The sequence below is a fragment of the Idiotropiscis lumnitzeri genome, chromosome 4 (assembly GCF_059441095.1).
Source record: "Idiotropiscis lumnitzeri isolate Australia: NSW breed Sydney's pygmy pipehorse chromosome 4, RoL_Ilum_1.0, whole genome shotgun sequence".
Classification (NCBI taxonomy): Eukaryota; Metazoa; Chordata; class Actinopteri; order Syngnathiformes; family Syngnathidae; genus Idiotropiscis; species Idiotropiscis lumnitzeri.
In genome coordinates, this window is record NC_142394.1 from 26,265,187 (window position 1) to 26,292,512 (window position 27,326).

The 27,326-nt window shown below is 41.8% G+C and overlaps 1 protein-coding gene across 15 annotated transcripts in view; it reads right to left on the bottom strand.

Moving 5' to 3' along the window:
- Window positions 1-27,326, bottom strand: part of LOC148338882 (adhesion G protein-coupled receptor L3-like) — a 129,767-nt gene that overhangs the window by 58,015 nt on the left and 44,426 nt on the right. For 10 of the 15 annotated variants that reach the window (XM_088292686.1, XM_088292685.1, XM_088292688.1 and 7 more), the window contains exons 5-8: window positions 21,007-21,220; window positions 8,300-8,409; window positions 3,033-3,048; window positions 253-1,061 (exon numbers count right to left, since the gene is read on the bottom strand). In XM_088292686.1, coding sequence (XP_088148812.1) covers window positions 253-1,061; window positions 3,033-3,048; window positions 8,300-8,409; window positions 21,007-21,220 — 1,149 coding nt within the window. The remainder of the gene's footprint in view (window positions 1-252; window positions 1,062-3,032; window positions 3,049-8,299; window positions 8,410-21,006; window positions 21,221-27,326) is intronic. The other 5 variants (XM_088292693.1, XM_088292692.1, XM_088292682.1 and 2 more) reach the window with 1 other exon arrangement.

The following is a 27,326-nucleotide window of genomic DNA, read 5'->3' on the forward strand; positions in this document are numbered from 1 at the left end:
TGTCAGGAAGGGCGCCGGGTGTAAAAACTGTGCCAAACAAATCATGTGAGTGACCTCTCTGAGTCGTCATAAAAATGTTTTTTGACGTTTTCCTCATGGAGCTATTTTTCACAGATACTGAACCCGAACCAGTTGCGAACCAAAACAGCAGCACTCATTGAATCTTTCAAACAGTCCGGTAATTGAAGTCAAGAGTGGAGAAGCGCAAATCTTTCGGCCCACCGTGCGATCGAAAACCAGAAGTGGACTTACCGAGTCGGTTGTCCAGCACGCCGAAGTCGAGGGAGTACTTGACCACGTGGTAATTGTTCCAAACGTAAAGCAGATTGTCTCTGGGATTATAATCCACGGCAGCGATGTACTGATAAGAGTTGGGAAACGGGATGTCGAGGAAGCCGTCTTTGCTCAGCTCCGTGTTATAGATGTAGTCGATCTTGTTCCCCGTGGCCTCGTTGTCGTCGTCCTCGTACACCGACTTGACAACGTAGAGGACCCCGCAGATCATGAAGGCGTTGGACGCCGAGCGCTTGTCGTACGCCGTGTCCCACGTGCCCTCCACGCGCAACGTGTACGGGTTGAGCTGGCTGATGACCACGCGGCCGTTGTTCTGCTCCGTGGCGTAGATCACCCACAAGCCGTTCTCGTCCACCGCCAGGTCGATGTCCGATTTGCCACCCCAGCGGTACGGCGAGGTGTCGTGGTAGTTGGCGTTGGCGATGATGGCCTCGCCGCTCTTGATGCGAGTCCGCAGGTCAAACTTGACGATGTTACGCGTGCGCTCCTTGTTGAAGAAGAGCGCCCCGTCGTACACCACGAAGCCCGTGCCGTCCACGCGGTGCGGGAGCTTATAGGTCGTCGTCGGCCTGCCGGCGACAAAATCCTCCTTGGACGAGTATTCGGTCAACGTGTCCGTGCGGTACGGCGTCCACGGCATGTAGTAGATCTTATCGGAAGCTTGGAGGGGGTCCTTGCACCACGCTCCCGACTGGTGGTCCGACTCGAAGAGGTGTTCGCTCTGGTATACCCGGCGCAGAAGCCCTGGGCACAGGAATACTGAGGAGCCAAAATTGGGGAAAAACAAGTACGGAGTTACATTGGCAGGTAGCGGTAGCAAGATCATCTATTCCGGGGCTTCTCAATTATTTTCTCTTGAGCCCCCGCCAACAGAAAGAAAAAACATTTCTCTACACCGCAACTATCAAACATTCGTCAATTTTCTATAGCGGGGATTCTCAAAATTTTGGGAGGTCCTGGGAGAATTTTTTTTATAATCGTGACACGTGTTAACATGTCTATCATGTGCAATCTTGGCTTTGGAGTGATGTGAAAAAAATCTGGAAACCTCATCTTCAATTGTGTAAATTGTAATTCAGCACGATGGACAACCAAAAGACAGTTGATTTTTTTTCATTTCTTCAGAGAAATGGAGGTTCTTTTTTTTATCTCGGAGGTCAGGAAGGGCGGAAAAAAGAACCTGTTTGTCTCAAAAAATAAAATAAAAAAATAAAAAAAATCAACCAATTAATATGAAGACGCTAATAAATAGACACGTGAGTTGGACAAAATTTGGAGTTCTTCTTTGAAAGACGCCTGGAAAAAAACCGTGACACCGTAATTAGTGACTCACTTTATTAAAACCAATTAAGATCCAAGCGTGAGCTTGTTTCGCTTCAATTTCCTTCTCCCAACAGTTTGGCGGCTTTTCCATCTCCCAAAACGGCTTTAAAAATTGCTATGTGTGTTTTGATCAAAAACCTGTGCCAAGTACGACTCAGGAAGAATGTTTTTTTTTTTACCCTCCTGGGGAATTTATGGGGGAGTCGGCTGTGAAAAGTATCGATTGTCATCGCTTCACTTTCTTTACTCAGAGGTTCTCAAAGGACTTTTGATAAGCAGCACAAGCATGCTTGATTTAAAAGTATGTTGAACTCAATTTGGCCCAAGAACATTCATTCGCCGGGCCGATTATCGGCGCCGATATGAGTTTTTTTGCCGATTATCGGCATCTGCCTTTTTTTTAACTTTCAAGGCCGATAAAAGCTGGCTTAACTTTGGCTCACTGCGTCACACTTTGCGCTCTCTCTTTGCTGCGCTCGTAGCCCTGCCTGCAGAAGCAGCTTGCCCCGCCCACAGCACCATCCGATTGGTTTGGTGCGCAGTGGGTAGCAGCCAATTAGCTGTAAGGTGCCCGTTTGCTTTCTCACCTCGAGTCACACGCATTAAGAGAGATGATCCGCAAGCAAGGAAAGGTAACATATTTTGCTGAAATTTGAATGTCGACTACAACTTAAAACTAATGGAAAAATATTCGCCGTTGTTTTCATTGAACCATAAGACTCCCAGACTTTTGAAACTAAGATCTAAAAAAGCTTTAACAAAATTTCGACACATTTTACCCCTTTTTTTTTCAGCAAATGAATATCGGCTTCAAATATCGGTTATCTGCTCTCATGACTACTAATAATCGGTATCATATTTGGTCGATGTTGTCCAAGCCACAATGCAGCTTTATTAAATTTGACACATTTGAGGTTGCTTTGGAAAGAAAGAGGCGACCCCGCCCCGTTGAAAAAAAACAACACATTGCAAGACAAATGTGGACCAATAGCACGCGACGATGCCATTCATGGCAATCTTGTTTACCCGCCATGCACTTCTTTCAAGCCGTTTCTGCTGATAAGGTATGAATATGGCGACTATGATCTGTCTCCGTTATTGATTAGCAAGTCCCTGAAGGTTATAGCCATCATCATGTTAGGGCGATCATCAAAAAAATGCTGACAGCTTATTGGACAAGCTATTGATCACCCTTATAAAGCCGGAGCTTTAATAGTATGCAGCTGATAAGGATGAGCTCGTTCGGAAAAGCAGAAGCGGGATTTGCCTCATTCTTTTTTTTTTAATGCACACCAACACACGATGGAAGCCAAAATGTAATCAAATGAAAATAAATACATAACATAAAATGCAGGGAAAAACCCACCACTGTCAAATAAAAAGTGAAAAAAAAGACAATTGTTGGCATTTAGTTACCTTTTTGCTCCACTTCTATATGTCGGCAGGAAAAGTGGACAAAAAAGAGAAAAGACAGGAATAAAGATTAATGGAGCGATCATCAGGAGTCAACCAGAAAAAAAAAATGCACATTGTGGTCGCGGAAAAAAATGGTATAAAAAAATAAATATAAATAAAATAAAAAATCAAATTAAAAAAAAAGGGAAGTCATTCCACAGCATTTGCGCTCATTTTCAAAGCCACACGTATTTAAAATTAATGAAAAGGTTCCTTAAGCAACAGGAGGAAAATATTACAGGGCATTTTTTTTTTAACTCATTCACTACGAACCAAGTAAAAAAAAAAAAAAAGAGTAACAGTTTTCTCCCATTTTTTTTCTCCAGAAGTGGATGTTATTGGACATTTTCATGGCTCAAACAGAAAAACATTTTTTTTTTTTTGCTGTTACGCACAGCAAGTTGTGGAAACAGAAATGAAATGAGAAACAAGTCCTGAGGAGATCAAATTCATTTGAAAGGTGAAGTCAGCCGTTTTCAGCCATCTCAGTTGGCGGCCATTTTGTCACTTTCAGTCGACTGAAAATGACATCACAATTGCAACCGAACACAGCTCATCTGTTCTCCGAAGCTGAGCCATGATTGGTCGTTATCTGATCCCCGAGCAACTGTGATGTCATTTTCAGTCCACAGGAAATGACAAAATGGCCGCCATGTTTGAACTAGTGAAGGCACATGGAAAATATTAATGTTTCATTTTTGGGGTTGACCTCCCCTTTAATTTTTTAAATTATCCTGAAATTTGAATTGGTTTTTTTTCTGAGCAAGAAAAAAAAAAATGGTTTATTTCATTATTTTGCGTGCAGTCCATGTAACGCCATCTATGCGCCATCTACTTCCGACTTGAGACGCGACAACGGGCTCGTGAGCGTCGACCCCTTCGCGCTCGCACTCCAGATTTCAGGGTGAATAATTAACGCTTGCCAATTTCACACCCGTGACGGCGTAAGGCGACCGAGCAGCATCATTAGCGGCTAATAGAGATTCATGGCGGAAGCGGCGGCCATTTTTCTTTTCTCCGGAGCGAGCGGCGGCGAAGGCCTTAACGCCGCCCCATCAGTTTTTTAATTAATGACGCAGATTACGGGGCCGAGAAGGATGCCGTCCTCGCTGGATTGTCATCGCCATCTCCGCGGCCTTCTTATTCTTAGCGCAACTTTGTTCGTTTTCTTTGTGCATTGACCGAACCGTTTCTCTTTGGATCGACTCTGCTGCGATGTTCTAACCTTGACAATGCAGGATGCCGCTCTGACCATTTGGCGCTCGCCCAGCCGGAGCCCACGCTGGGCCCGGCGACCGGAGCAAGCAGAACCAAGGGCAATCCAAATTAAAAAAGCATTTGTGCACGGCATGATGGCAACCGGAACAAAAAAAAAAATCATTCAAAATGCATCCATAAGGCTTCGGAAATTCTCCAGTTGTCTTCCAAAGACGAGGAAAAAAAGTTAGAAATGCTGTACTTAGAAATAGTTGTAAATTCTCTTCACGTGTTTTGGGATCAAAGTTTGAGGGATATTTCAACTGAATTTGACAGAGAATGAATCATAACATTTCAGTATCGCTATCGGCCCTGAAAAAAGCAGAACTAGAATATATTTGCGCACCTCCTCGCTCAGTCGCTCGTCCTTGTTTTCTTTGAAATGGCGGCGCTTGCCGGGAAAACCGACGTCGTCATCGCAGCATGTGACATAACGGACCAATCAGGAGAGAGAATGCGCGTGTCGACGTTAGCGCAGCGTCATTTTCTGACGTATGCGGCATGTGTCGCAGACATTATGACCAAAATGACTTTTTTTTAAGGGGGCAAAAGTGCAGAAGCCTTTGGAGTTGATTCCGGATTTAGAGCTTAAATGGGAAACAAATGGAGAATGCGGATTTTGGGTACGAGTCAAAAAAAAAAAAAAAGAGAGAGCAGAGAACCCCTGATTCTTCACACCGACTGAAAAAGCACATTTGTCTTCCGAGAGTTATAAATAAGCGAGGAAAGAGGCCACCTGTGCCCCCCCCCCTCTTGTGTCACAACGGACTGCACATTTGGCAGAGTTGCGACGACCGAATCTGAGCAAATATTGCTGCATTAAGATCTCGGCCGCATTGCAAGCGATCGCCATGTGCGGGGAAATCAATTTGGTGCTTTCACTTGCCAGCACAGAAGGGCAGCGATTGGGAGCAGGTGCCGCCGCCGGGTCCGTGCCAACCCGCTGCGTGCTCGTTATTGCACCGGAGAGATCCGTGCGCCGCGCGGTCATTTAAATAAATAAATAATAATAATCATAATAATAATGATGAGGTTATAATTATATTAATTAATAATAATGCAATATAATAGTAATAATAATGTAATATAATATAATATAATTTAGTATAATATAATAATAATAATGTTATAATTGTATTACTTAATAATTATGTCATATAATATAATAATGTAATATAATAATAATAAAAATTACAGTAACAATAACAAAAATGATAATTATTATTATGACTGACTGACTTTCTGTCGGCCGTTTTATGACTCCTGACTCACGTTTGTCTGAGAGAAGTGAGATGGAAGTTGCTGTGCGGATGGGGGTTTATACTCCTTATTAGCGATAAAAAGTACGGGGTGGTGGGCGGGGGAACTTGTGCTTTTTTGAGTCCCAAGCAGCAAAAGTTCACCTTATGTTACCTTTTTCTTGTGCGCTGCCTTCCTTGGCAGCTTCTGAAATAGCAAAACTAAATCCGACAGAGACGCTTGCATCAGCCTCCACTAAAGGTTCATCAAAACCAGGAAAGAAGCAAGCGACACACGCGCACAAAAGGACAAAGAACAATTCTTTGTTTTAAAATGCAAATTAAAGGCTTCCACGAAAAAAAACAACAGAACAAACTTCCCACTATAACTTGACTTCGTAGTTTCACAGGAAGCACAATTTAACATTTTCTTCAATTACCTTGTTTCTATTTTCGCTATTTGGACTTTTTTTTTTTTCCCTAACTTGCTCACTTTCAGCAGCTTCTTTGTCAACGACCGGTGTTGGGAAAGTTGAAAGTAATAAATTCCTTTACAATATTACTGACTTTGTAGAGTAAGGAGTTTCTCAAGTTTAAATGACTTTGAAGTTTATTATTGATTTATTTATTTTTAATCAGGGATTAAATTATTTAATAATGATTGACCTGTTGAAAGGAAAATTCAAAATTTTCTTTCATATTGTAGCTGTTAAAGTTAACTCGGAATGAAGATATTTAACTATTTAGTGTAGCCTATAATAGTAAACGTTTTGACGTTTGAAGTATTGATAATATTGATAGTAATGACTATCGACGAACTGATATTTTGTCCTGTGAATAGAAAAATCCCAGACTGCAAACGATGAATGAAATTATCGACAAACTTAAATTAATTGACACGCCAGAAATAGTGCCTAAAAAAATCGAAAGGGTCATAGGAGCAAAAATACTCAATTGATAAAGTCAAGACATACTTGACGACAGTTTTTTATTCGTTTTCATTTAAAAAAAAAATTTCTCTGCCTCCAATCAGATGATTTGCATTTCGATTGCGAACAGCCAATCAGAATGAACACCGTTTTATTTTCTAGAATTGGGGAAACAAAATTGGCTAAAATGGCATTGAAAAAAAGAGATGATAAATTTTGCTGTCACATCAACATCGTTTCAATACAAACGAATCTTCAAAGAGAGATGAAACGGACAGCTGCAAACTCATAACCTTCGACCGCTTACACCTCCCGCTTGACGACATTCCGCACATCACAAAATGAAAACTTTTCATATCGGCGAGAATCGGCCCTAGAAGCAAAAGTGGCCAACCTCCACCGGGAGTAAAAAAAAAATGTAAAGGCGATCGCTAATATGAACGAGACAGCTAAGAAAGCCACAGCGGAGCCAGGTTTGCGAAAGGCCGACATTTTCCTTCCGTGGCATGTTAGCGCAGCTTTGAAGGCCCACTGAGGAGATGTAAGAACTTCATTACGGCTGAGCGAGAACACTGAGGAGGTCACCCGCACAAGGGTTGACCTCTTCCGGGGCTCGGCCTTCGGGAGGAGTCGCACCGGCTAAAGTTAAGCTTTTTAATAAGGCTTGAGGAAATAGACAGGGGAGGGGGGAGGGGTCAATGTGAGAGGGGCGGACAGATGCCATCCGCCAGACATGTTTATGAGGCTTCGTAAAGGGTGGTGAATCCTGCTAATCTGGAAAGTGCCCTGGGTAGGCAGTACACAACCGGCACGGGTTCAAATAAAAAGCACACGGCTCCATTGGTTAATCAAAACGGGGAAAATCGTTTTTTCCCCGTTCAGAACGAACGCGGAGATGGTCACATAACAAACGGAATTCACGGCGAGAACTGTTACGTTTTAATGTTGCGCATCCAATGGATGTCACTCAAGCCCCGATCTGATTTGATTTTCGATTTTCAGTTCCCGATTTGGTTAGATTTTTTATTTTTTTTGTCTTGAATAATTAAGTTCACAAGTAAAATATGTTTTTAACATCTACATGTTGTCCTTATTACCAAGACTGACTTTTTGTAACTTTACAAAAAAACTTGAAAATGAACAATGACTGTTTAACAACATCAGTGTTTTCTTCGTGCCGGAAATAAATAAAATAAAATAAATAAATGCACAATAAATTCGACTGATATCAATACAAATCATTTGGCAGCAAAAAGTTCCACATCAATTCTTTTTTGATTACACTGATGCATATTTGAGGCAGTTGAAATCGATTTTGAACCGATTTTCGATTAATCGTTATACTCCTAGTATTAATAAAAATCAAGGTTTGATCTTGCACAGCATCTGACCTTGAGCGACCTTTGCATGTGAACCACATTGCGAAGGAGTTCAGTGAGGGTTTGGTCTTTTCAGCTGAGCTCAACTAAACCATGTCGTACTAACTGAAATTTCAATCGTCTCTGCCAAAATAACGTTTGGCAAACTCGATTTCACGACATTTTCTCCTTCCAAATAGTCCCTCTTTCTTTTTGCGTGTGTACACTTTTGACCACGGAGGTTTGCAGAGGGTTTGAAAATCCGTCAACCGATTATGATTATGCAAATTACAAGATAACAGCAAGGAAAGAAGCAAAACTGGAAAAAAAACAAAAAAAAAACCAAGAGTATTGGGTAAACATTTCCGGTTGCACGCTGATAACGTACGTGAGAGCAAACTCATTAATACTTCCCGCGGTGGAGAGGAAATGAGAGAATACATACTGTACGGCACACATTCATATTGGACTTCCAGATATTTATACGTTCCCGGGCAGGGATCTGGAAATACGTCTGGTCCGGCCACCACGGCACACTGCGTCCGGTTATTACATCTGAAACACACAGCAAGGTCACACGTGAGCAACAGTGACAACAACAAGATAAGGTGAATTGATATGAAAAAGGATTTCATCCAGCAATGTTTTGATTTCATGAAATTGGCAAAATTATTGCATTATAATCGTCTTACCGCCTGCGCCTGAATTAAAGAAAAAAAATAACCGGCACACTCGTCAATCCATGTGAGAGATTCAAATCTGTCACACGGAAAAAAAAAATTGGAATCAAAAATGGAAAGCGCGAGTCTTCTTTCTTGAACGTTGCACACATTATTTCGGTTTGTCTCAATTCTCCGAGTTGGGCCTTCCTCAAATCTATACTCGTTAGCGGCCCAGGATTATCTTGCAACATATAGAACCAACGCTATTTCTTTCCCTCTTCTCAGCGACGGCCGCTTGCGAAGGTCAAGGCAAAGGGTCTGACAAATGATTCATACCGCGCAATTAAAGGATTCTCGACACCTTAATTAACATTGATTGGATGCCCGCTAAACAATCGAACCGATGAGAGACATGTAAAAAGAAAAAAAAAGGGATGGGGGGTTCCATCTAATTTCAAGCCAGTAATGAGATAAGGTCGGTCAAGTGTCTCGCTTTATGGGTCCGTGTGCCCCCCCCCCCCGGCACCACCTCGGTCCATCCTCCGAGGAGCTCGTTCCCGGGCGGTAAATGCCCGTCAAGTAAACAAGGGCTCAAACTCACTGTGAGTGAGAGACAATTACAGTTAGTGGCCGCCTCGCAGCCCATTTGGGCTGGAGTGGACTCCACTTCGACCTTTGACAAAACACGTAGAAGCGAATGAAAGCCGAGGACCGGCGGGCTCGGCGGATCATGGCCGGATGTCATGCACGTATTTTCTCCTTGTTGTTAAGCCGGGACCAAATGCAATCACAGTTTGTAATAAGTTCCTCTTGAGGGATTAAACAACATCATGTGTATCCGATGGGATGATTGCGCACTTTAATCCAGAAGCCTTCATCTTGACCTACATGCACAATCCCCTTTATCGGCGCCGCTGCAGCGCTTTCGCCGACGAAAAAAAAACGTCAGCTCTGGGAGGAAAGGTTTGCTTTTTCTTTGGCTTTTGGTCGCTTAACCCCCCACATGTATTCAAAGAGACGTCACTTGAGATGCCGCATTGAAGATTTCAGTCGGGCTGGAATTTAAAAAAAAAAAAAAAAATCAATGTATTGATTTTTAATCGAATTTCCTTTTCAATATCGGTTTTTCTGAGAATGCCTTCCATACCAAAGTAAAATTGGTGCTGCGTGAAATCCTTGATTGAATCGAAACTCAAAGTAAACCGTGAATCGAGAATGGAATCGAATCGAGAGCTTGCGTATCGAATCGATTCACCAAATTGTAATCGATACTCCGTCCTAGCATTTAGCATCAAAGGAGTACCGTATTTTCCGGAATATAAGGCACACCCGCATAAAAGCCGCAGCAACTCTTTTCTAAAAAATAAAGACCAGACTATAAGCCGCAGTTTTCTATGTTGACATCAATTCGTTAATGATCTTTTTTCGACAATGTCAATACTTGGCATTTTTTTTTTTTTTTTTTTTTTTTGTGGGATGGCTCGTTGAAAATCCTGCATCTCCGCCATTGCTTGACATCAGATGGCGTTCGCTCCGGATTACATGGCCATCTTGAATCAACCCCCACAGGTTTGGCCACAGTCCATCTCTTTTACATACCCGACGAGCTTCCCCAACCCTTTCTATTCTGTCGTCGGGCAGATTCGAGAGCAGGGCGCCAGCTGACAAGCGGCGAGGCAGCACCAGAGGAGCAGAGCTGCATGTAAGCACAAATTGTAATCGCTGTAATCGCCCAGTGCTGCTCAACACCGGAGATTCTCCGATGGCTCGTTGCAGACCCGTCATGAGTGCGTCGTAGATCCATTAAGAGTGGGACCAGTACTGGGGGAAAAAAAATGACCCGGATGGTCCAGACGTATGTAGAATATTTCTATGTTTGAAATCTACAACACGGCAAAAACTAGCCTAAAAAAAGTTATGACATTATTTTATTAAAGCATAATCGCCCGCCAATATGATAGGAAATTTTGACTTGATAAGATTTCTTACAACAAGCAAGCACAATGAGTTGCAAAAAGCAAAAAATATTGACAAAAGTTTGAAAATATTGATATTATTTATTTTTTAAAAACCAGGAAATATTGGAAAAAATATGAAAGTATTAGAAAATAAGAAAAAATATATTATTGTAGAAAAAAATAAAACTTATTAGATAAGAAAATATCAAGTAGTTTGAAAACAAAATCAAATTATTGGATGAAAACAATTCTCAAAAACTAAAATAATTGCAGAAAATATTTGAAGAAAAAAAAATTGAAAACAAGTGAAAAATATTTAACAGAAATATTAAAATATTAAATGAAAAATTTAACTATTATATATATATTAGATTAAACAATTCGATAAGAAAATATCAAGTCGTTTAAAAACAATCATATTATTGGCCGAAAAGAAATAAAACAAAATATTAGATGGATTTTTTTTTTAAATTAGAAAATTGGAAAATCAGTGAAAAATATTCAACGGAAATATTTAAAGATTAAATATAAAAAAAATAAATATTATGAAACGATCTATAAATATTAAACACCAAATACAAAATGATAGACAAAAAAATAAAGAAACATTACACAAAAAGCACAACAATATTTTATAAAAAAAAAAGAAAAGAAAAACAAGTAGTAAACGTCAATCTGACTGTTCCTATCTTCTATTTCGTCTCTCGTGTGAGCGTAAATAAAAGGCAGCATACTCGGCTGTCACAGCGACAATTTTCCACCAAAATGTGTCAAAATTATTTGCACTTGGGTTATCTCCTCCCAGAAATGACCAAACGTGTTACGAAAACAGGAAGAGAAGGAAAAAATAAAAAAGCGGGCTCCATGACTCAGTAGAAATGACATCATGGAGTTGCTGTGACCACGCGCTCACTTAAATAAAGTCCCCGTCGGCTTTTCCATTTTTCAAAATGTTTTCAACCCGAATGGATTGTGGACCCCGAAGCAACACAACACAACAACGACCATCAAGGTTATTATCCATCCATCCATTATCTGAGCCGATTCTCCTCACGAGGGTCTCGGGGGGGGGGGGGGCTGGAGCCTATCCCAGTCGTCTTCGGGCTGTCGGCGGGGTACACCCGGAACCGGTTGCCAGCCAATCGCAGGGCAATTTAGATTGTCCAATCAACCTGCTATGCATGTTTTGGGAATGCGGGAGGAAAGCGGAATACCCGGAGAAAACCCACGCAGAACACGCAAACTCCGCACTGGAAGGCCGGAGCGGAATGGAACCCACTGAACTGTGAGGCGGACGTGCTAACTCGTCAGTCACCGTGCGGCAGATTATTATTATCATCATTATCATTACGTGGCTGACATTGTTTTGGGCCAGTTACCATAGCAACTAGCACAGCGAGCAGGTCCTCCTGAGCAAAATCTCGTCATTCTCGCAAAGCAAACAACAGAATTGGACATTTCTGTATTTAATTGCAAAGGATTTACATTGCAGGTGTACCTAATGTTCTGGCCAGGCTACGTAGAGCAGACAAACACTTTTGCCTTTTTGGAAGCTTTCCGAGCGGCGAGCCGTCAGGGTGCGGGTGGTCCTCGCGTGTTTGTTCGGCGAGACGGCCTCTCTCCATCAAAAGCGTCGAGCGGCGCTTCGGAACGAGTAAACCAAAAGCGGTCCCGCCTCCTGTCTTTTTCGCTTTTAGTGTTTGCGTTGCGTCTCGGCCGCGCCGTGCACGCGCTGGTGAGGAATTGTATTTATTTGAGAGGGAGGAAAGTGACGGACGGGTCAATATCCTGGTCCCTCTGTAGGGAGCCATTACGCTTTTAGTGATGGTCTTCGCCTCCCACGGTCTACTTCATTCATTATCTTTCCCAGCTGCAAGCCGCCGCATCCATCTTCTCTCATTCCACTTGTCTCCCGGCGCGCCACACACACACACACACACGACTTTCCATTACAAGTAGAACTCTTGTGCTACTCTCTGACAACAAAGCCGTAAAATGTACACATGAATTAAAGAGCTGTTCCATCGCGAGTTTGACACCAAGGCAAGTTTTATACTCCATACAAAAATGACCAAAAGTCAGATCAAACATTTTGGATGACTTATACAAAAAAACTAAAAAAAAAAAAATATATATAATTCTAACACTCCAATAGTAAAGAATTATCGTAGAAGAATAATAGCAAAAATAAAAATGATCAGTGATAAATAAACAAATATTGAAACCACACAGGAAGGAAGCCATTTTGGTCTGAATGGAGCGTCATTTGCAGTGAGCTTGAAAAGGCGACTCGTCTTATAGATTTGCTTTATTTTGCTTGTTTGGTTTTGTTTTTGCCTAATCCTTCTCAGCCACTGGTGCAGATTAGCGGCTTTCACAAGATGTTTGCATCCCGCTCTCTAATTTTTGTGCGTCAGGAGATAAGCTCGCAGAATTGGAACACGGGCCTCTGGAGGGACTTTGAAATGGGCACAAGTTAATATGATATCATATCCATCCATAAAATATAAAACAAGATAAGCAGAAACAATTGGGGACGACTTGGCCTATATCTTTTTTTTATTGTATCGTTTGGTATCGGTATCAACGGATCTATTGGATCGCCGCTTTGTAAGAAAGCTGGTTTCGTTCTCGGTTGTACTGTCAAAGTTCATTGTATTATGTTAGACAATTTGAAAAGGATTCAAATTATTAGCTAAAAATACAGGCATTAAAGAAACTAGACAAGTGATTAGAGAATAATTTAATCATTAGACAAAATATATTGAAACAAATACTGAATTAAAGCGTATTTGAGTGTCCAAAAAAGCGCTACATAAATAAGAATAAAAAAATGAATAAATAATTATTATTATTATGATTATTAAAAATATCAAAATATTGAAAAAAAAAGCGTGAGAGGAAAAACAAAAAACCATCAATAAAATAAATAAATAAAATAACCCAAAATAAGAAACCATACTTAAAATTATGACAGAAATGTGAAAATATCGACATTTTCTAAAAACGCCATTGAAAATAAGAAGAAATATTACAGCAGAAAATATAACAGAAAGGAAATATAAAGTAAAAGGAAAATTTAAATAGTTTGAAATTTTTGTACGAAAGCAAAACAACAAATTAAAATAATTGCAGAAAATATTCAAAAATTGGAAAATCAGTGACAAATATTTAACAGAAATATTTAAATAATAAATATGAAAATTAACTATTATGAAAAAAATATAGAAACACAGCATCATTTCTTAAAAATCAACCAATATTTTCAAAATGACAAAAACATTGCAAGTCGCAGCCAAAGCAAAAGAAAATTCAACTTTTCCACCTCCCATTCCGTGCGAGCGTAAATAAACGGCAGCGTACTCGCCTGTCACAGCGACATAATGACAATTTTCCACCATGCAAAAAAATAAAAATAAAAAGAACAGCCCTCTGCTTGTAATATGCATGCAATCCACCTCATTTGAATCCTTCCACGGGAATGCAACTTCCCCGTTATGCGCATGTAAATCCAAACTCTGGGGAGCACCTGTACAGCAACGAGGCAGCGGAATGCGCAATGACTTCCCCAATCGATTTGTGTGGCGGGTGAGTCTTATTCGCTGGGGCCTGCCCATCTAATGATTTACGATTTCCGCCATGAATTTTTCTATTCTTGCCAACAAACCACGCCGCTCCCTATCTGGCTGCTGACGCTTGATTTATCTTCCAAAGCCAAGAAGGGCCCCTTGGGACTCCACGGCCCGTAGGCCCATTTTAATCGCATTCCGGGGGGGTGAGGGGGGGGCAGCCATATTTTTCAACAACCGCAGTGATATGAATATTAACGTGACACATATTGAAAGAGAAATGATAATTCCACATGCAAGGTAGGAGGTGACGAATTATGTTTGACTCTTTCTGTACCGGATGGCAACACATCCAAAGTCACGCATGACTTTAAAGGGGGCGTGGCCAATGAGTGACCTCAGTCGGGCTAGCTGACTAACAGCAAACATGGTGGAGCAGCATTTACGTGTAATGCTGCACGTATTTTAGACAGTTTGGATAGGTTGTGGCATGTCCGCGACCCTCAAGAGGAGAAGCGGCTCCGATGATTTTTGTTTTTGGAGTTTCAGAAATCTTCTTTTTATTTCTTTCCTTTGCTTTAATATGTCTTGAAATTTTCCGTTTGTTGCTTAAATGTTGTCATTGGACATTCTTTTAGCCTTTAATTAATTACATTTTTTTTTAGCTACTTTTGTTGTCTTTGTTTGTTAATGCCGTTCGATTTGCTTTTGGTTGTATGTATATAAATAAAAATGCCTCGCAGCTTTGCTTTGCCGTTTATTTGCTATTATTATTCATTTATTGACTTTTTCTTTTATTGTATTTCAAATCATATATTATTCAAGAAAAAGAAAACATTAACCGATGAATAAAATGTATGTTTGAGCCCGTGGGGAAGACGCAACGTGATCGGAATGGTACCGGCCCGTTTGTCTCAATTTTTGCCAGAAAAAAATCGGGTTAGAATTGTAAAGATTAGCAAGGCCGGAATGCCGCAAAGATTGGGGCTAACATCCGTTTTTGGCAAATGGAGGTGGACTCCATGCACTGTACTGTATTCCAATCCACACACAAATCAATACACACAGTGTATCACCCCCACACACACACAAGCAAGTCCAATCTCCGTTTCACATTCACTCCGCTGCCTTCAAGCACCAATCCTTCATCTCCAGCCACGGTCACCATGGAAACTCCCCGTGTCCATCTCGGGGGTCGGCGCTCAAAGCGCCGCCGTCTTCACAAGCTCCCCCCGAAACGCGCAGAGCTTAGCTTGCGGAAGGGTGTTAAGCCACTAATTACCGCACACGTACAAAAAAAAAGGGATGAAGGTGACTACAATAACAATCCGCTCTATCTCCACCAGCCACGAGCGACCGATGCGCCTCCCTTTCTCTTTATTTCCCTTCCTTCTCCTCCTCCTCCTCCCAAAAAATACAACACAGCCAACAATCAAATATCAGCGCCTTGTTGCAATCGATGCGACGCCGCCCATCTCAATAATGGAAGGCCAGCGAGGGGTGGTGAGTGACCTCCGTGTTCGATGCAAAAAGGAAGGTGCTGGAGGAACAAAAGCAATGCACGGACGGGATTCTAAAAAAAAAACGGCGTAAATATGCCATCATCTTGTGGCACTTTATTACTTTACTTTGCATTAATTTCACAACAATTTCAGCACGCAGGTGAATATACTGAATTGTACTCGACAGAAATGGAAGGAAGCCAAACAAGTCACAAGTGATAACCTGCAAGTTTCAACTCTTTTATTCCCCAAGACGTACTTGTACGTCTTTGAAAAGCATATGACCCGCCTACCAAAGACGTAAAATTACGTCTTTGTCTTTTTTTTTTTACGTCATAGTGTGCAGAAGGGTCTGACGCAACTTATGACCGAGAACGAGCCTTGTCTGTATTGAAAGTCATGTAAAAAAAAAAAAATCGAGCAGGAGGCAGCAGTGATGTAAGCGCTCCGCCAGGAGCATGCTGCAGAAGAAGATTGTAGTCGGGTCGGGGGAGCTGTGTTGGGGGAGCGCTAGAGAATAGTGTGCACACTGGAGAGTATTAGACGTCGTAGTAGCGATGGAAAATCAAAACAATTTTCCCACGAGGAATGCTTTTGGGGTAATAAAAAAACAATAAACAAATAAAAGCTTCCAATAAGCATGACAAAGGGGTATTTATGAAAATGCTTTGAATGACGTCATATTAATGAGGTAGTGACAAACTATACTTAAATGATTATTTGTGTCAGAAACATGCTTTATAAACGATGATTTAAATATTTACAAATGCTTTGCTAGTGCTTATTAGTATAACGTGTTTACGAATGTCTTATTACAGGTTTCATTAAAAAGACCCAAATGTATTCATCTTGCATAACGAGGCTTCCTCAGCCCTCGTCTCATAGCGTAGTGACTGCGTTGCAGTGTCCACCCTCTGCTTGTGACCTGGGCACCCTTCCGTTATCGTCCCTTCGTCATTATTCATAAAATTAATTGCCCTCTGTCCGTCACCGTCCTTTTAAAGCGCTTCCGGGTCACTTGTATCTTATTCTAACACCATATAATAACTTTTTGGGGTTGAAAGACATGGTTTTGGAAAAATAATCAAATGGTGGCCAAGTTTTGAATCGGAGGTAGCGCAAATCCCATCAAGTTTTCAAGGTGACAGGCTGATTGTGATGGCGACAGCGGCGGCGGCGGCCTCAGCAGGCTAGAAGAGCGGCAAGCGCGGGTTTCAGATGAACCATCTTTGATCTGGGCTTGAAGCCTCTCTCTGGTCCACACAATCCCCGCCTGGCACCGCCACTCACTCCCCGGTATCCTTCATCATCAAAAAACATCTGACAGCTACGCTTCATTTTTTTTCCAATTTATTTGGAGCTGCTGCTATTAGGTTGTCTGAGCATCACATCCTGTAAGGCAGACGGTCCGGTAACATCGTGTTCTGCATCGACGAGCATGTCACACCATTTTCAACTAACACCATCCAACATGTTTTCCCCCAAAGAGGAAGCGCGTCATAAAAAGTTTGAGAGCTGCTCGCGTCCTTAATTATTCATTTTCAAGGAAAAGTTCAACAATAATCCGAGCGGATCTGTTACGGGCAGAAGTGGGCTTTGCATTTCGCAAACAAATTGTTGTACTTTTCCAAGGTGCGATAAGAGAAATTCCCAACCAATAAAAATACAACAAGAGGATTTCTCTGGCTCACGTATCGTGGAGAAGCGATAGAAGAGTTTCATGTTTTATGGAGAGCCGGTTGAACTTCACTGACATGGTCTGTCCAGACCCAAGGACAAAAACTTTGCAGGAATTAGCATTGCCGGTGTGTCGTGTATGATATATATACATATATACGTATATATATATATATACGTATATATACGTATATATATATATATATATATAAAATCACGATGAAAGAGGGGTAACACTTAAAACATGCACTTGAAAATTCTATAATCAAGCTAAGATATTTATTATTTGTGTTCATATTAGTGCTTTTTTCTGCTAATTAATCGCAAACGATTTCTGTAATTAATTGCGATTAATCGCATTTTTCAACTAATATTTTTTATGAACTTTACTTGAATATTGTCGTGGAATGAATGTAAAATTAACAAATATGCAAGAGATTTCAATTCAATGACTGTTCTAATAGCTTTCTTTGATTCGTGAATCCGATCTAAACGAAATCAGGCATTTTTCTTCGAGACAATTCTCCAAATGTATACAGTACATTTAGTTCTCTCACTCCAGCAGCGTTGGCCCAGTGGTAACTTGAGCAGGGTGTTTTCTTCTGAGATGATGTGCTAACGATGTACAGCTAATATGGTACATTATTTGAATTTGGCTTTGCAAAATCAGCTGATTATTTTTTTAGTTAATGCAACTGGTTAACTCAGTTAAACTGTGTTAAAAATGGAAAATTAATCGCCAATTTTCAGAGGTAAGACAAATTTTGACAACCCCAATATATATATTTAATTACAAAAAAAAAAATATATAAATATATATATATTTTTATTTTATTTTTTTTTCTAAAATTCTTCCCTTACAGGAATTCCAACAGAAGCCAGTCTAACCACCCCGCACTAAAAACGAAAGAGTGTGTGCGCGCTTAATACAGCTCCCACCGCATCCAGCGTACCTTGTGGACGATGTCAGCACTCTGAAAGGACACAATGTGCTTTAAGGCAGCAATCTTCAACATGTCAGAAGCAAACAAGGAGTGGGAGGGGCCTACAAGCGACGTTCCTTTCCGCCGCGACCAGCACTTTTTTTTTTTTCTTTTTCTCGACCGCAGCGAGGAACAACCACGGTCCGGTGACCGCGAAGGCCATAGACGGAATTAAGACTCATGAATAAGAATGCGGCACGGGGTGACGGGGAGCGTTCCCGCTGTGCGATATCGACATGCACGCCCGCTCAGAAAATAGCCCGGCATAATTAGCTCTCACAGGATAGCGGCAGAGGCCACTCTCGAAACCCTTGAGAACGTGCCCGGGAGAAATAACGAGAAAATGCCCGCCGCTGATTGAGTGAGGTGGCGTCTGTTTGAGTTGAGGCGTTTATCGGTGAAGTAGATCAAGCGTTATTTGGGGCACGGCATGTGTATACACCGATTTGAGAAAACCCGTTTCCAGCGGGAACTTCGACGACGAAGCCCGCAGATTTGCAATCATCTCTCGCCGTGAACTGTGAATGCACTGGCAGAGATGCAACTAAATCCAACAGAATCCCTCCAGATAACACAACCACCTGCTAACTTTTTCCATATCAGAATGATGGCGGAGCGTTCCATGAATATTCAGCTGCATGGCCTAGTTTGAAGTAAAACATGCACATTGCTTTTAGGAAACACAGCACGGTCACGGAACGAATTAAACTCTCAAATCAGGGTGGCGCTTTATTATCGACTCACTGGAATCCGACCGACAAATAGAGTCATCTCGAAATCTCAAATAGAGTCATCGTGAAATTCAAATTTGTAAACCACTCTAATGAATTACAGAATTATTTCGAGGTTGATTTGCTTTTGATTTGAGATCAAGATTGGCGGCGAATTAAAGGGACACTTGATTGACACTAACATTGGAACTTATATAACGTATTTTCCGGACGATAAGCCGCTACTTTCTTCCTCAATTTTGAACAATGCGGCTAATAAAACGGAGCGACTTTTCTGTGGATTTTTCTTTCACCACTAGGGGGCGTTCTATAGTTCAGAAAATATGCTAAATCAATTTAGATTGTATTTTTTTTCTCTCGGGTCTGTTTTGTTTTAATGAGCAAAGTTGTTGCCGTGTTAAAAGGCTCGTTCTGTATATGCAGTAATCAACTCGTTTTTTTTTTTCAACAAAGAAAACTTTTCTATTTTTTTTCCCCCCAAAAGAGTCCCAGCGGCTTATATACGAGTGCGTCTTATAGTCCAGAAAATACAGTGATATGTTTGCATGTAAAAATGACATCAGTACTAAGACGTTAAGACACGCCCCTTTTTGGGGCTCGGCTAGTAATTTTTTTCCTGTGTCCTATGTCACAGTAGGGAGGCAAATTGACAGTTTTGGTGTCTAAAACGGCGACCGATCGCCATGAAATGACCTCTTGAGCCCAAAAGCATCGACTTCCTGTTCAATGTCTTGCAAGCATCCTTGAGACGGACGGAATAAATCACGCTTATAAGTTTTGAGTGAGAGCCAAACCCCTGCAGCCAATTTCCCTTCACATTGTAAAATTTGGTCTGTCACGAGTAGACCACGGAAACGAATTTTAGGATTTTAGGCACATATGCCATAAAACATAAAACTCGAATAAAGCTCTTTTTTTTTTTTTTTGTTAAAGTCACCCTGAAACCAGTTTCCAGCGGCAACATGAAATTTGCTTGGCCTGTCTATCAGGAGTACACCCACAAAAATGCCATAAAGAACCATTTTGTCCATTGCCGTTTTATTAAAAAAAAAATAAAGTATTTTGTTGCTTCACATGAGCCTAACTGGACGAAAGTCAACTTTTGCTCAAATTGCTCGTCCAGTTTTCTGATGATGACTTTTAGCTTTTTGTTTGTAGATTTCTTTTCCATCGCTGATTTTTTGCCAGCAAACTTATCAAAGTGTTGAGGAAGGAGCGTGAACCCAGTTGCTTCAGGGCAGAAGCATCACGTGCGCGCTGTCAACTCCCACCTGCCAATTAAACGCGGGCGGGCAGATGAAGAAGACAAAAAAAAAAAAAAAAAAAGTGACAGCGGAGGAGCAGGGGAGATGAAAGAAAAGACGACGAAGTGCGAGGAAAGCAAATATCAGATGGAAGAAAAGACAAAAAAAAGAGGCGAGTTGGCTCCCCGCATGATGACGAACCACCTGCTCCGGACTGAATTAGCTCTTTCTTTGACGCTCCATCCCAGAGTACATAGCTAGCCTTGTTAGCTTAGCTGGCTAAAGCTTGAGCTAACATAATTGCATTCCATGGGTACTCTGCTTCACTTGAAGAAGACAAAGAATATAAATTCTTACCCGCCAGCCTTGTTAGCTTAGCCCTTTGTTTGTTACATGGTTATTACTACATGAATAATCCCTATTTACACCAAAGCCGTTCATCCCCTTCAAGGGCGAGCAAGAAGGCCTTACTGTCATCAACTTGTGATCCGATTGGCTATTGCAACTGTCAATCAATGGTAAGAGCCACCTTGAGAGACAGAACAGAAGCTCGCACGATTGTTTCTGAAAGCCTGCTCCTGGTATCGTCAAATCTGCCCGGCAACACAAGCAAGCTGAATTCTGATTGGATAAAAACTGTAAACTAAAAATTCAACACCAGGATATAATATGACATCAATGTGAAGAATATGATCATGATTTCTTGATTATGTTAGGCCAGCAAAGAAGGCCTAGAAGGCCTTGACCGTCCGCCACTGCTCAATATTGGTCACACCAAGCGACCAATCTAATCCGCAGTGGAGATTCCAAAGAAATCCGCCTTTACCTTTGCGACATGATCTTGTAGGCGTCCGGCAGGTAGCATCGGATGTTCTCCATCTGCGCCGGGTCGGCGTCGCAGATCTTGTCGTCGGTGCGCCCGTAGTTGGCGCTTTCGATCATGATGACGTCGGTGCCCGGGCAGCGCAGCTCGATGGGGTAGCCTTCGCACGACAGCTCCCGACGCACCACCGCCATGGGGATGGGAGCGCGGCTGAAAGCTGCGGGGAGGGAACAAAAGATGTGGTGAAGCAGCATGTGGCTCACTAAAGATACGGAAGTGGACGCGTGAGGGTTTCGTTAGCGACGCTCGTCTTCACGCACGCGCAAATGCAAACTAATGGAAAACAAAACGGCGCTTTTTGAGGTGTCGCGACAAAAGGAGGTGCTCGTTATGGTGTCATTTTGCTTTGTTTGACACATCATCCCAAAAAGGCAGCAAAGTGCTCCTGCCATTGAAAACATCGCGGCTCAACACTAATTGGATTCACTTTGGGTTGGGGAGGGACAATGAAAGCCTTCAATTATCTGACGTTTAATGCCACCCCTCGTTGAAGTAGCAAAACTTTTTCTGAGCACGCCGCTTTGAGAAGTGACAAGCCGATGTAAGCCGCCAATTCGGGTTGCTTGCTGCTGATTGGAGGAGGAAAAAGAAAATGGAAATATTTCATTAACCAAAATATTAGAGGCACCACAGAATATATTGTTGACTTTGGAGGGTTATATTTTTTTTTAACAGAAAAATATTTTGTACTACTCCTGTCACCGAACAGCAAAATTAGAAAAATTTGTTTCTCAGAGGAAAATGCAGATAAATTTTAGATGAATGCAATTTTTCTTGGATTTTTCTCATACATGTAAGGTTACCAATTTTAATTTTTGCTATATATAAATATATATTTATATATATTTAAATTCCTTCCAGAACGGGGAACTTTTATTTTTCGCAGCCATTTATTTTTCTCGAAAGAGTTATGAATCGATTTCTATAATATTTCTCTTTTAGATCCATACTTTGCCCCACTCCCGTGTCCCAAAAAACATAATGCAGCGAATGCAGCGCAGCTCTTCCAGCTCCACATATGTCAAAATCTGAACACCTCATAATCCCAACACGATCATTAAAAAAACATCAGAGCAGGAGGCTGTCATCAGCGGCACCATCGGCCGGCGCCACCCCGGCAGAAGACGGTAAACATCTCCGATTACCTGCTTAGTCCGTGACTCTGCGATTGATGACTCACAGAGATATGATCGATTGGCAGGACTCCTCAGTTGTCATATAAAAAAAAATATCGCACCTCCCCCAAAAAAAACTTCCCAAGGGTGACTTTTGATTTCTTTAACTCATTCACTGCCATTGACGGCTAAAGACGTCAAAGATCCATTTTTTTTTTTACTCGGCAGGTAGCAAATGAGTTAATAGGGAACAAGTGCTGATTTTGGGCTGATTAACCCAATGGAACGAAGTGGACGAAACAATGATGACATTTAAAAGCTCATCATTAGTAACAAAACAGGGGCCTTGTACTTCACTTCAATTTGTCTCGCATGGAAATGTGTCCAAAGACGTTAAGGTCAGCCATCATTTGGATCTCAAAAATTGGAAGTTTCGGATAAAGATCACATAATTGGTGGCGTGTCGTCAAATATTTTTGGGTTCACATTTGCATTTTTGGAGCTCTGTCTAAAATTAACTAAAATGGCGCCCAGGCATTGGAGAGTACAACATTGGTGTCAAGGAAGTATGCTGACGTGAAGCATCGTGTCATTTCTCACAACTTTTAAGAATGTTGTCGCCGTCTGATAAAAATCATGTCAGGTAAAGTTACATTCCTACAGGAATAAAAAAATAGCCAGCTAAGCTAACTGGGTGTGTGTGTGTGTGTGTGTTTGTGTGCATATGCATCGGAACGACTTCATCGAATTAATGGAAGAAAGATGGAAGACAAAGGCAGAGGGAAGACAGGGGAGCTGATTCGACACGTCAAGCGTCCAGACGGGTCCCGCCCCCACAGCGAGTGATTCATCGGATTCGATTAGACCAATGGGAGCCCGTCACACCCACTTCCTGGTTTGCGGCATTATTAACCCAAGTAGCTCATTTGCAAGAGTACTTTGAAAGAAGGGGGTCTTTGAACGCTACGCTTTTTCAATAATGCATGAGGGATTATTTATCTCCAAGTGAGGAACAGTTCAGGCAAATTGTTCTCCCAAGTAAATGATGTTTACATTTGGCCTCGGGCAACACGACTCTCAAAGGCTTTTACGCCGAGCAGAAAATTAACCGGCAACTGAAGTGTCAAAAAGAAAGGATTGAAATACGGCATGGCACAATAATAACTTGCTTTTTATTTCTCCAAAGCTACCGTAGTTCACCATTCATTATTATTTTTGAAACTGGCTTGAAACTTGGCTATCATCGGACTGCGGTGATATCAATGTTGGATTTTGATTCGAAAGATTATTTATGATGTCAAGGTTACAATTTGATATCACACTTGATCTTTGATCACTATTTTCCCAACCTTGAGCTGTACATATTTGGTTGTAAAGAAAAACCGATACGGTGGTGGGTCAAGTATTGATATCTCGTGATGGCAAAATGACGCTTCAAATCTGCTTCATGAAGCAGTTGTAGTATTTTTGGACTCCTGTAGATGGCACTCTCGGTTCAACATTGGGCTGAAAGCACACTGACACTGCCATTTTTTCAAACCTTTATTTAAAGCAACAGCGCCATCTAGAGGACTCAAAAATACAACCACTGGTTCATGAAGCAAATTTGAAGCTTCATTTTCCCATCACTATTGATATCACAATTTCAATATTGGGCAACCTTCAAGGCCTTCTCTGCTGGCCTAACACAGTCAAGAAATCATGATCAGTATTCTAATAATTATAACTTTCATGTCATATTATGTTGTATTATATTAGGTCAGAGTTTTTATCCAATCAGAATTCAGCTCTCATCTGTTGCCAGGCAGATTTCATAATACAGCAACAAGTCTTCAGATACTTCCTGGCGGGTTCTCAGAATTGAGACAGTTGCGATAGCCAATCAGAGTTTGTTACAGTGAGCCTTCTCGCAGGTCTCACGTTGGAGGTGCGAACGTGTCCCGTGATTTGATAATCAATTGTGACAGCGCCTGGCTAGGCGGAAATCGACAGACAGACAATCTTTCCGGGCAACCGATCAAAAATCTAAAATATATTCTTGCTTTTTTGAACCGGTAACTGAAAAAGAAAAACGTGTTGAAGCTCATAAAGGCATAAAATCTCAAATATCCCAAATTGGTTCCGACCTTACACGGTGAGAAACACCCGCCTCGTAGTGCTCACATATCCGCCGGCGGTGCCGCCGCTTGACCTCGCCGTCGATACCCGTCCTCATTAAACACCGCTCGGGCCGATACCCGGCGGCAGGAGCGATTTAAACGGCATCACTCAGCGTTTTCTCAGCGGCAAGGAGATGCTAATTCATTTATCCGGGAAGATATATACGCGAGGCGCCTATAAAACACGCAGGTGTTTAACCCCACCCTGCCACCCGCCACGTTGCTGTCAATCATCACACGAGGCGCGTGACTTCTGACAGCAATTTGGCGATGTAACACGGTGACAACAGATGCCGACGACCGCGAGGGCCATTTTTCCTCACTCCAAATATCAAGTTGCTATTGATTTTGCATCCATTATAGAAGGGCATAAAAACAGAAAGGATTTGTAGGTGGCGTGCCAAATGGAGGTGTTATGGGGGAAGTGGGATTTTCATGTACAACATCGTATTCCTCAAATTGTGCCACCAATAAAAGCCTCCCTCAAATAGATTCCATCATTTGCCCATCAGGAAAGAACATTTCTAATAATCTGTTGCATATCAAAACAGCAGCACCCACCATAAATCACTCGCAGGTTATCATATGCTAGATAAAAATATATATTGGCTTGCGGTTTGTCATTTTTATTTGTCACAAGCTGTCAGGGTAGAGGGGGGGAATAAAAAAAATCCATAATGATAATCCCCCAAAATATTTAAAGACCCAACTGAGCGAGTCGTCGAATCAATGGAAGTAGGCCCGGGATTAAAGTGAATTCCCGTCAAGAAGGGGAGCGTCCTCAAAGTGACACCTCTTCAAGGGCAAACTGTCAGCGGCGATACAAGCCCAAGACTTTTTTCTCCCCCCCCCCCCCTCTGCCGCTTTGTGTGGCCTTGCCGTGACATTTATTACATCAGCATGCGGATTTAAGCATATGATGAATCCATCCCGACGTGGATGAATTGCATGCCTGTCGAGGCAATATTTTCTCGAATACTGTCATTAAATGCCGGGAGATGGCTTTATTACGCGCGGCGGTGAGAAGTCTTGGAATGCATTTGGAACGCTCCAATAGAATTGCATTCTCAAAATATATTTTGGGGATGCAAGACCATTCGTGTGAATGGTTGTCTCTGAGCATTCGCGATTGCATCAACCTGAATGACGGTCTCAGCATTCAGAATCAGAAGAATGACCCTCAGAGGGCCGTTACGACTGTGAGACGTACGTTATCAGTAGCCAGTTAGCACTTGTTTGTTCAACAATTCTTCAATTGATTTTTAAAAGGGGAGGATTTGACGCAAATAAATGTCAATATCTCCTATTTGTTAAAAGTCAAGAAAATGTGGAAGTTGACGGGCCACATAAAATAAGGTCGGGGGCCAAATCTGGCCCCCGGGCCTTGAGTTTGACACCTGTGCTCTACGGCATACGCACGGATGCTCACCTCTCAGCGCTTTCGCAATTAATTTCCAAAGCGCTTTACCATTTGCGCGTCTTGTCTCTCAGCATGCACAATTCCCGCGAAAGCTCATCTCGCCGCACCGCCACGAAATTCTCACTGTGCGGTTTCGGTACTTAATTAGAATAATGATCGCCTAATAATAACAATTATAAAAATAGTAACAACATTTAAAACAATGACATGAATAATAATAAGAAGAGCAGCACAATAGCGTAGGCATTTGCACTAAGTGCGATTGCTGGTCTCTCAGCGCGCCGTTGCCTTTTGTTTTCCTCACCGGCACGGCATTTATGTGCCAATATAATGTGGCGCTGCATCCGGTGCGTGTCGTCGCAGTGCTTGGAGAGTCACCTGCTTGTCACAACACAACACGGCACGCCTCACCGGGCTCTCCAAACAACTCCGGTGCACCCCCCCTGCGTTCAAATACCGCCGCGTGGATAAATCATTTAATGAATTAAGTCAATTAGGCAAATCCAAGGACGCCTTTGAGAAGATGGAAGGCAGAATTAAAAGTGCATTGTGGGGATGCACATCTGCTGGAGTGGAAAGTACAAACATGGAATCATTGGACTGCTTGCCGTTGCGTCACCGCATCTCCTGCTTTTACGGCTACCCGTGCTAATATACGAGCTAACAGGAATGCTGAGAAACAAACGAACGGAAAAATTCAATCGAACTTCATGATGTTCTCTGTGAATTGCGCAATCAGTCGTTCATGTTGAATTGCGTCAGTGGAAATGGTCGCCATCGCTCATCGTTCAGCATTGGCAACAAATGTGAGATGATGGTCTCCCAGCATTCTCACCATTTTTGATACGCAAAGGCATGAGTGTGAATTGTTTGAAAAGATATTTTGCGATACGCAATACGGTTGGTAGGAATCTCAGCATTTACGCTACATTTTCGACGCGCAACAGCATAGTGAGAATTCTTGCTTATCTGCATTCACAAATTGAGTGAATGATTCACAATACGTCATACTCATTTCTCAGCCTTCGCAAAATAAATTTTCGAGGCACAACACCATGAATGTATGTGTATTTCTCTGCATTCGCAACTAATGTAGATTTTATTTTCTCAGCATTCACACAGTTTGACATTCTATGGCAAAAGTGACATTTGTTCTCTCAACATTCTCACAATATATCTTTGAGGCACAAAGCCTTTAGTGTTTAATTGGTGCGCTTCATTTCTCAATTGCTGTGAATGCTCATCTCTCAGCATTCACACGAAATGTTTGACGCTCAACAAACAGCGAGAATGATTATCTGCATTTGCAATTTGTGTGAATGATGATCTCTCAGCATTCACACGAAATGTTTGACGCTCAACAAACAGCGCGAATGATTATCTGCATTTGCAATTTGTGTGAATGATGATCTCTCAGCATTCATGATATGACTTATAGTCATTTCTCAGCATTCACAAACTACATGTTTGAGGCACAAGACCATGAATGTCCGTGTATTTCGCTGCATTCGCAACTAGTGTGGATTCTTGTCTCTCAGCATTCACACACGTTTCACATTCAATGGCAAA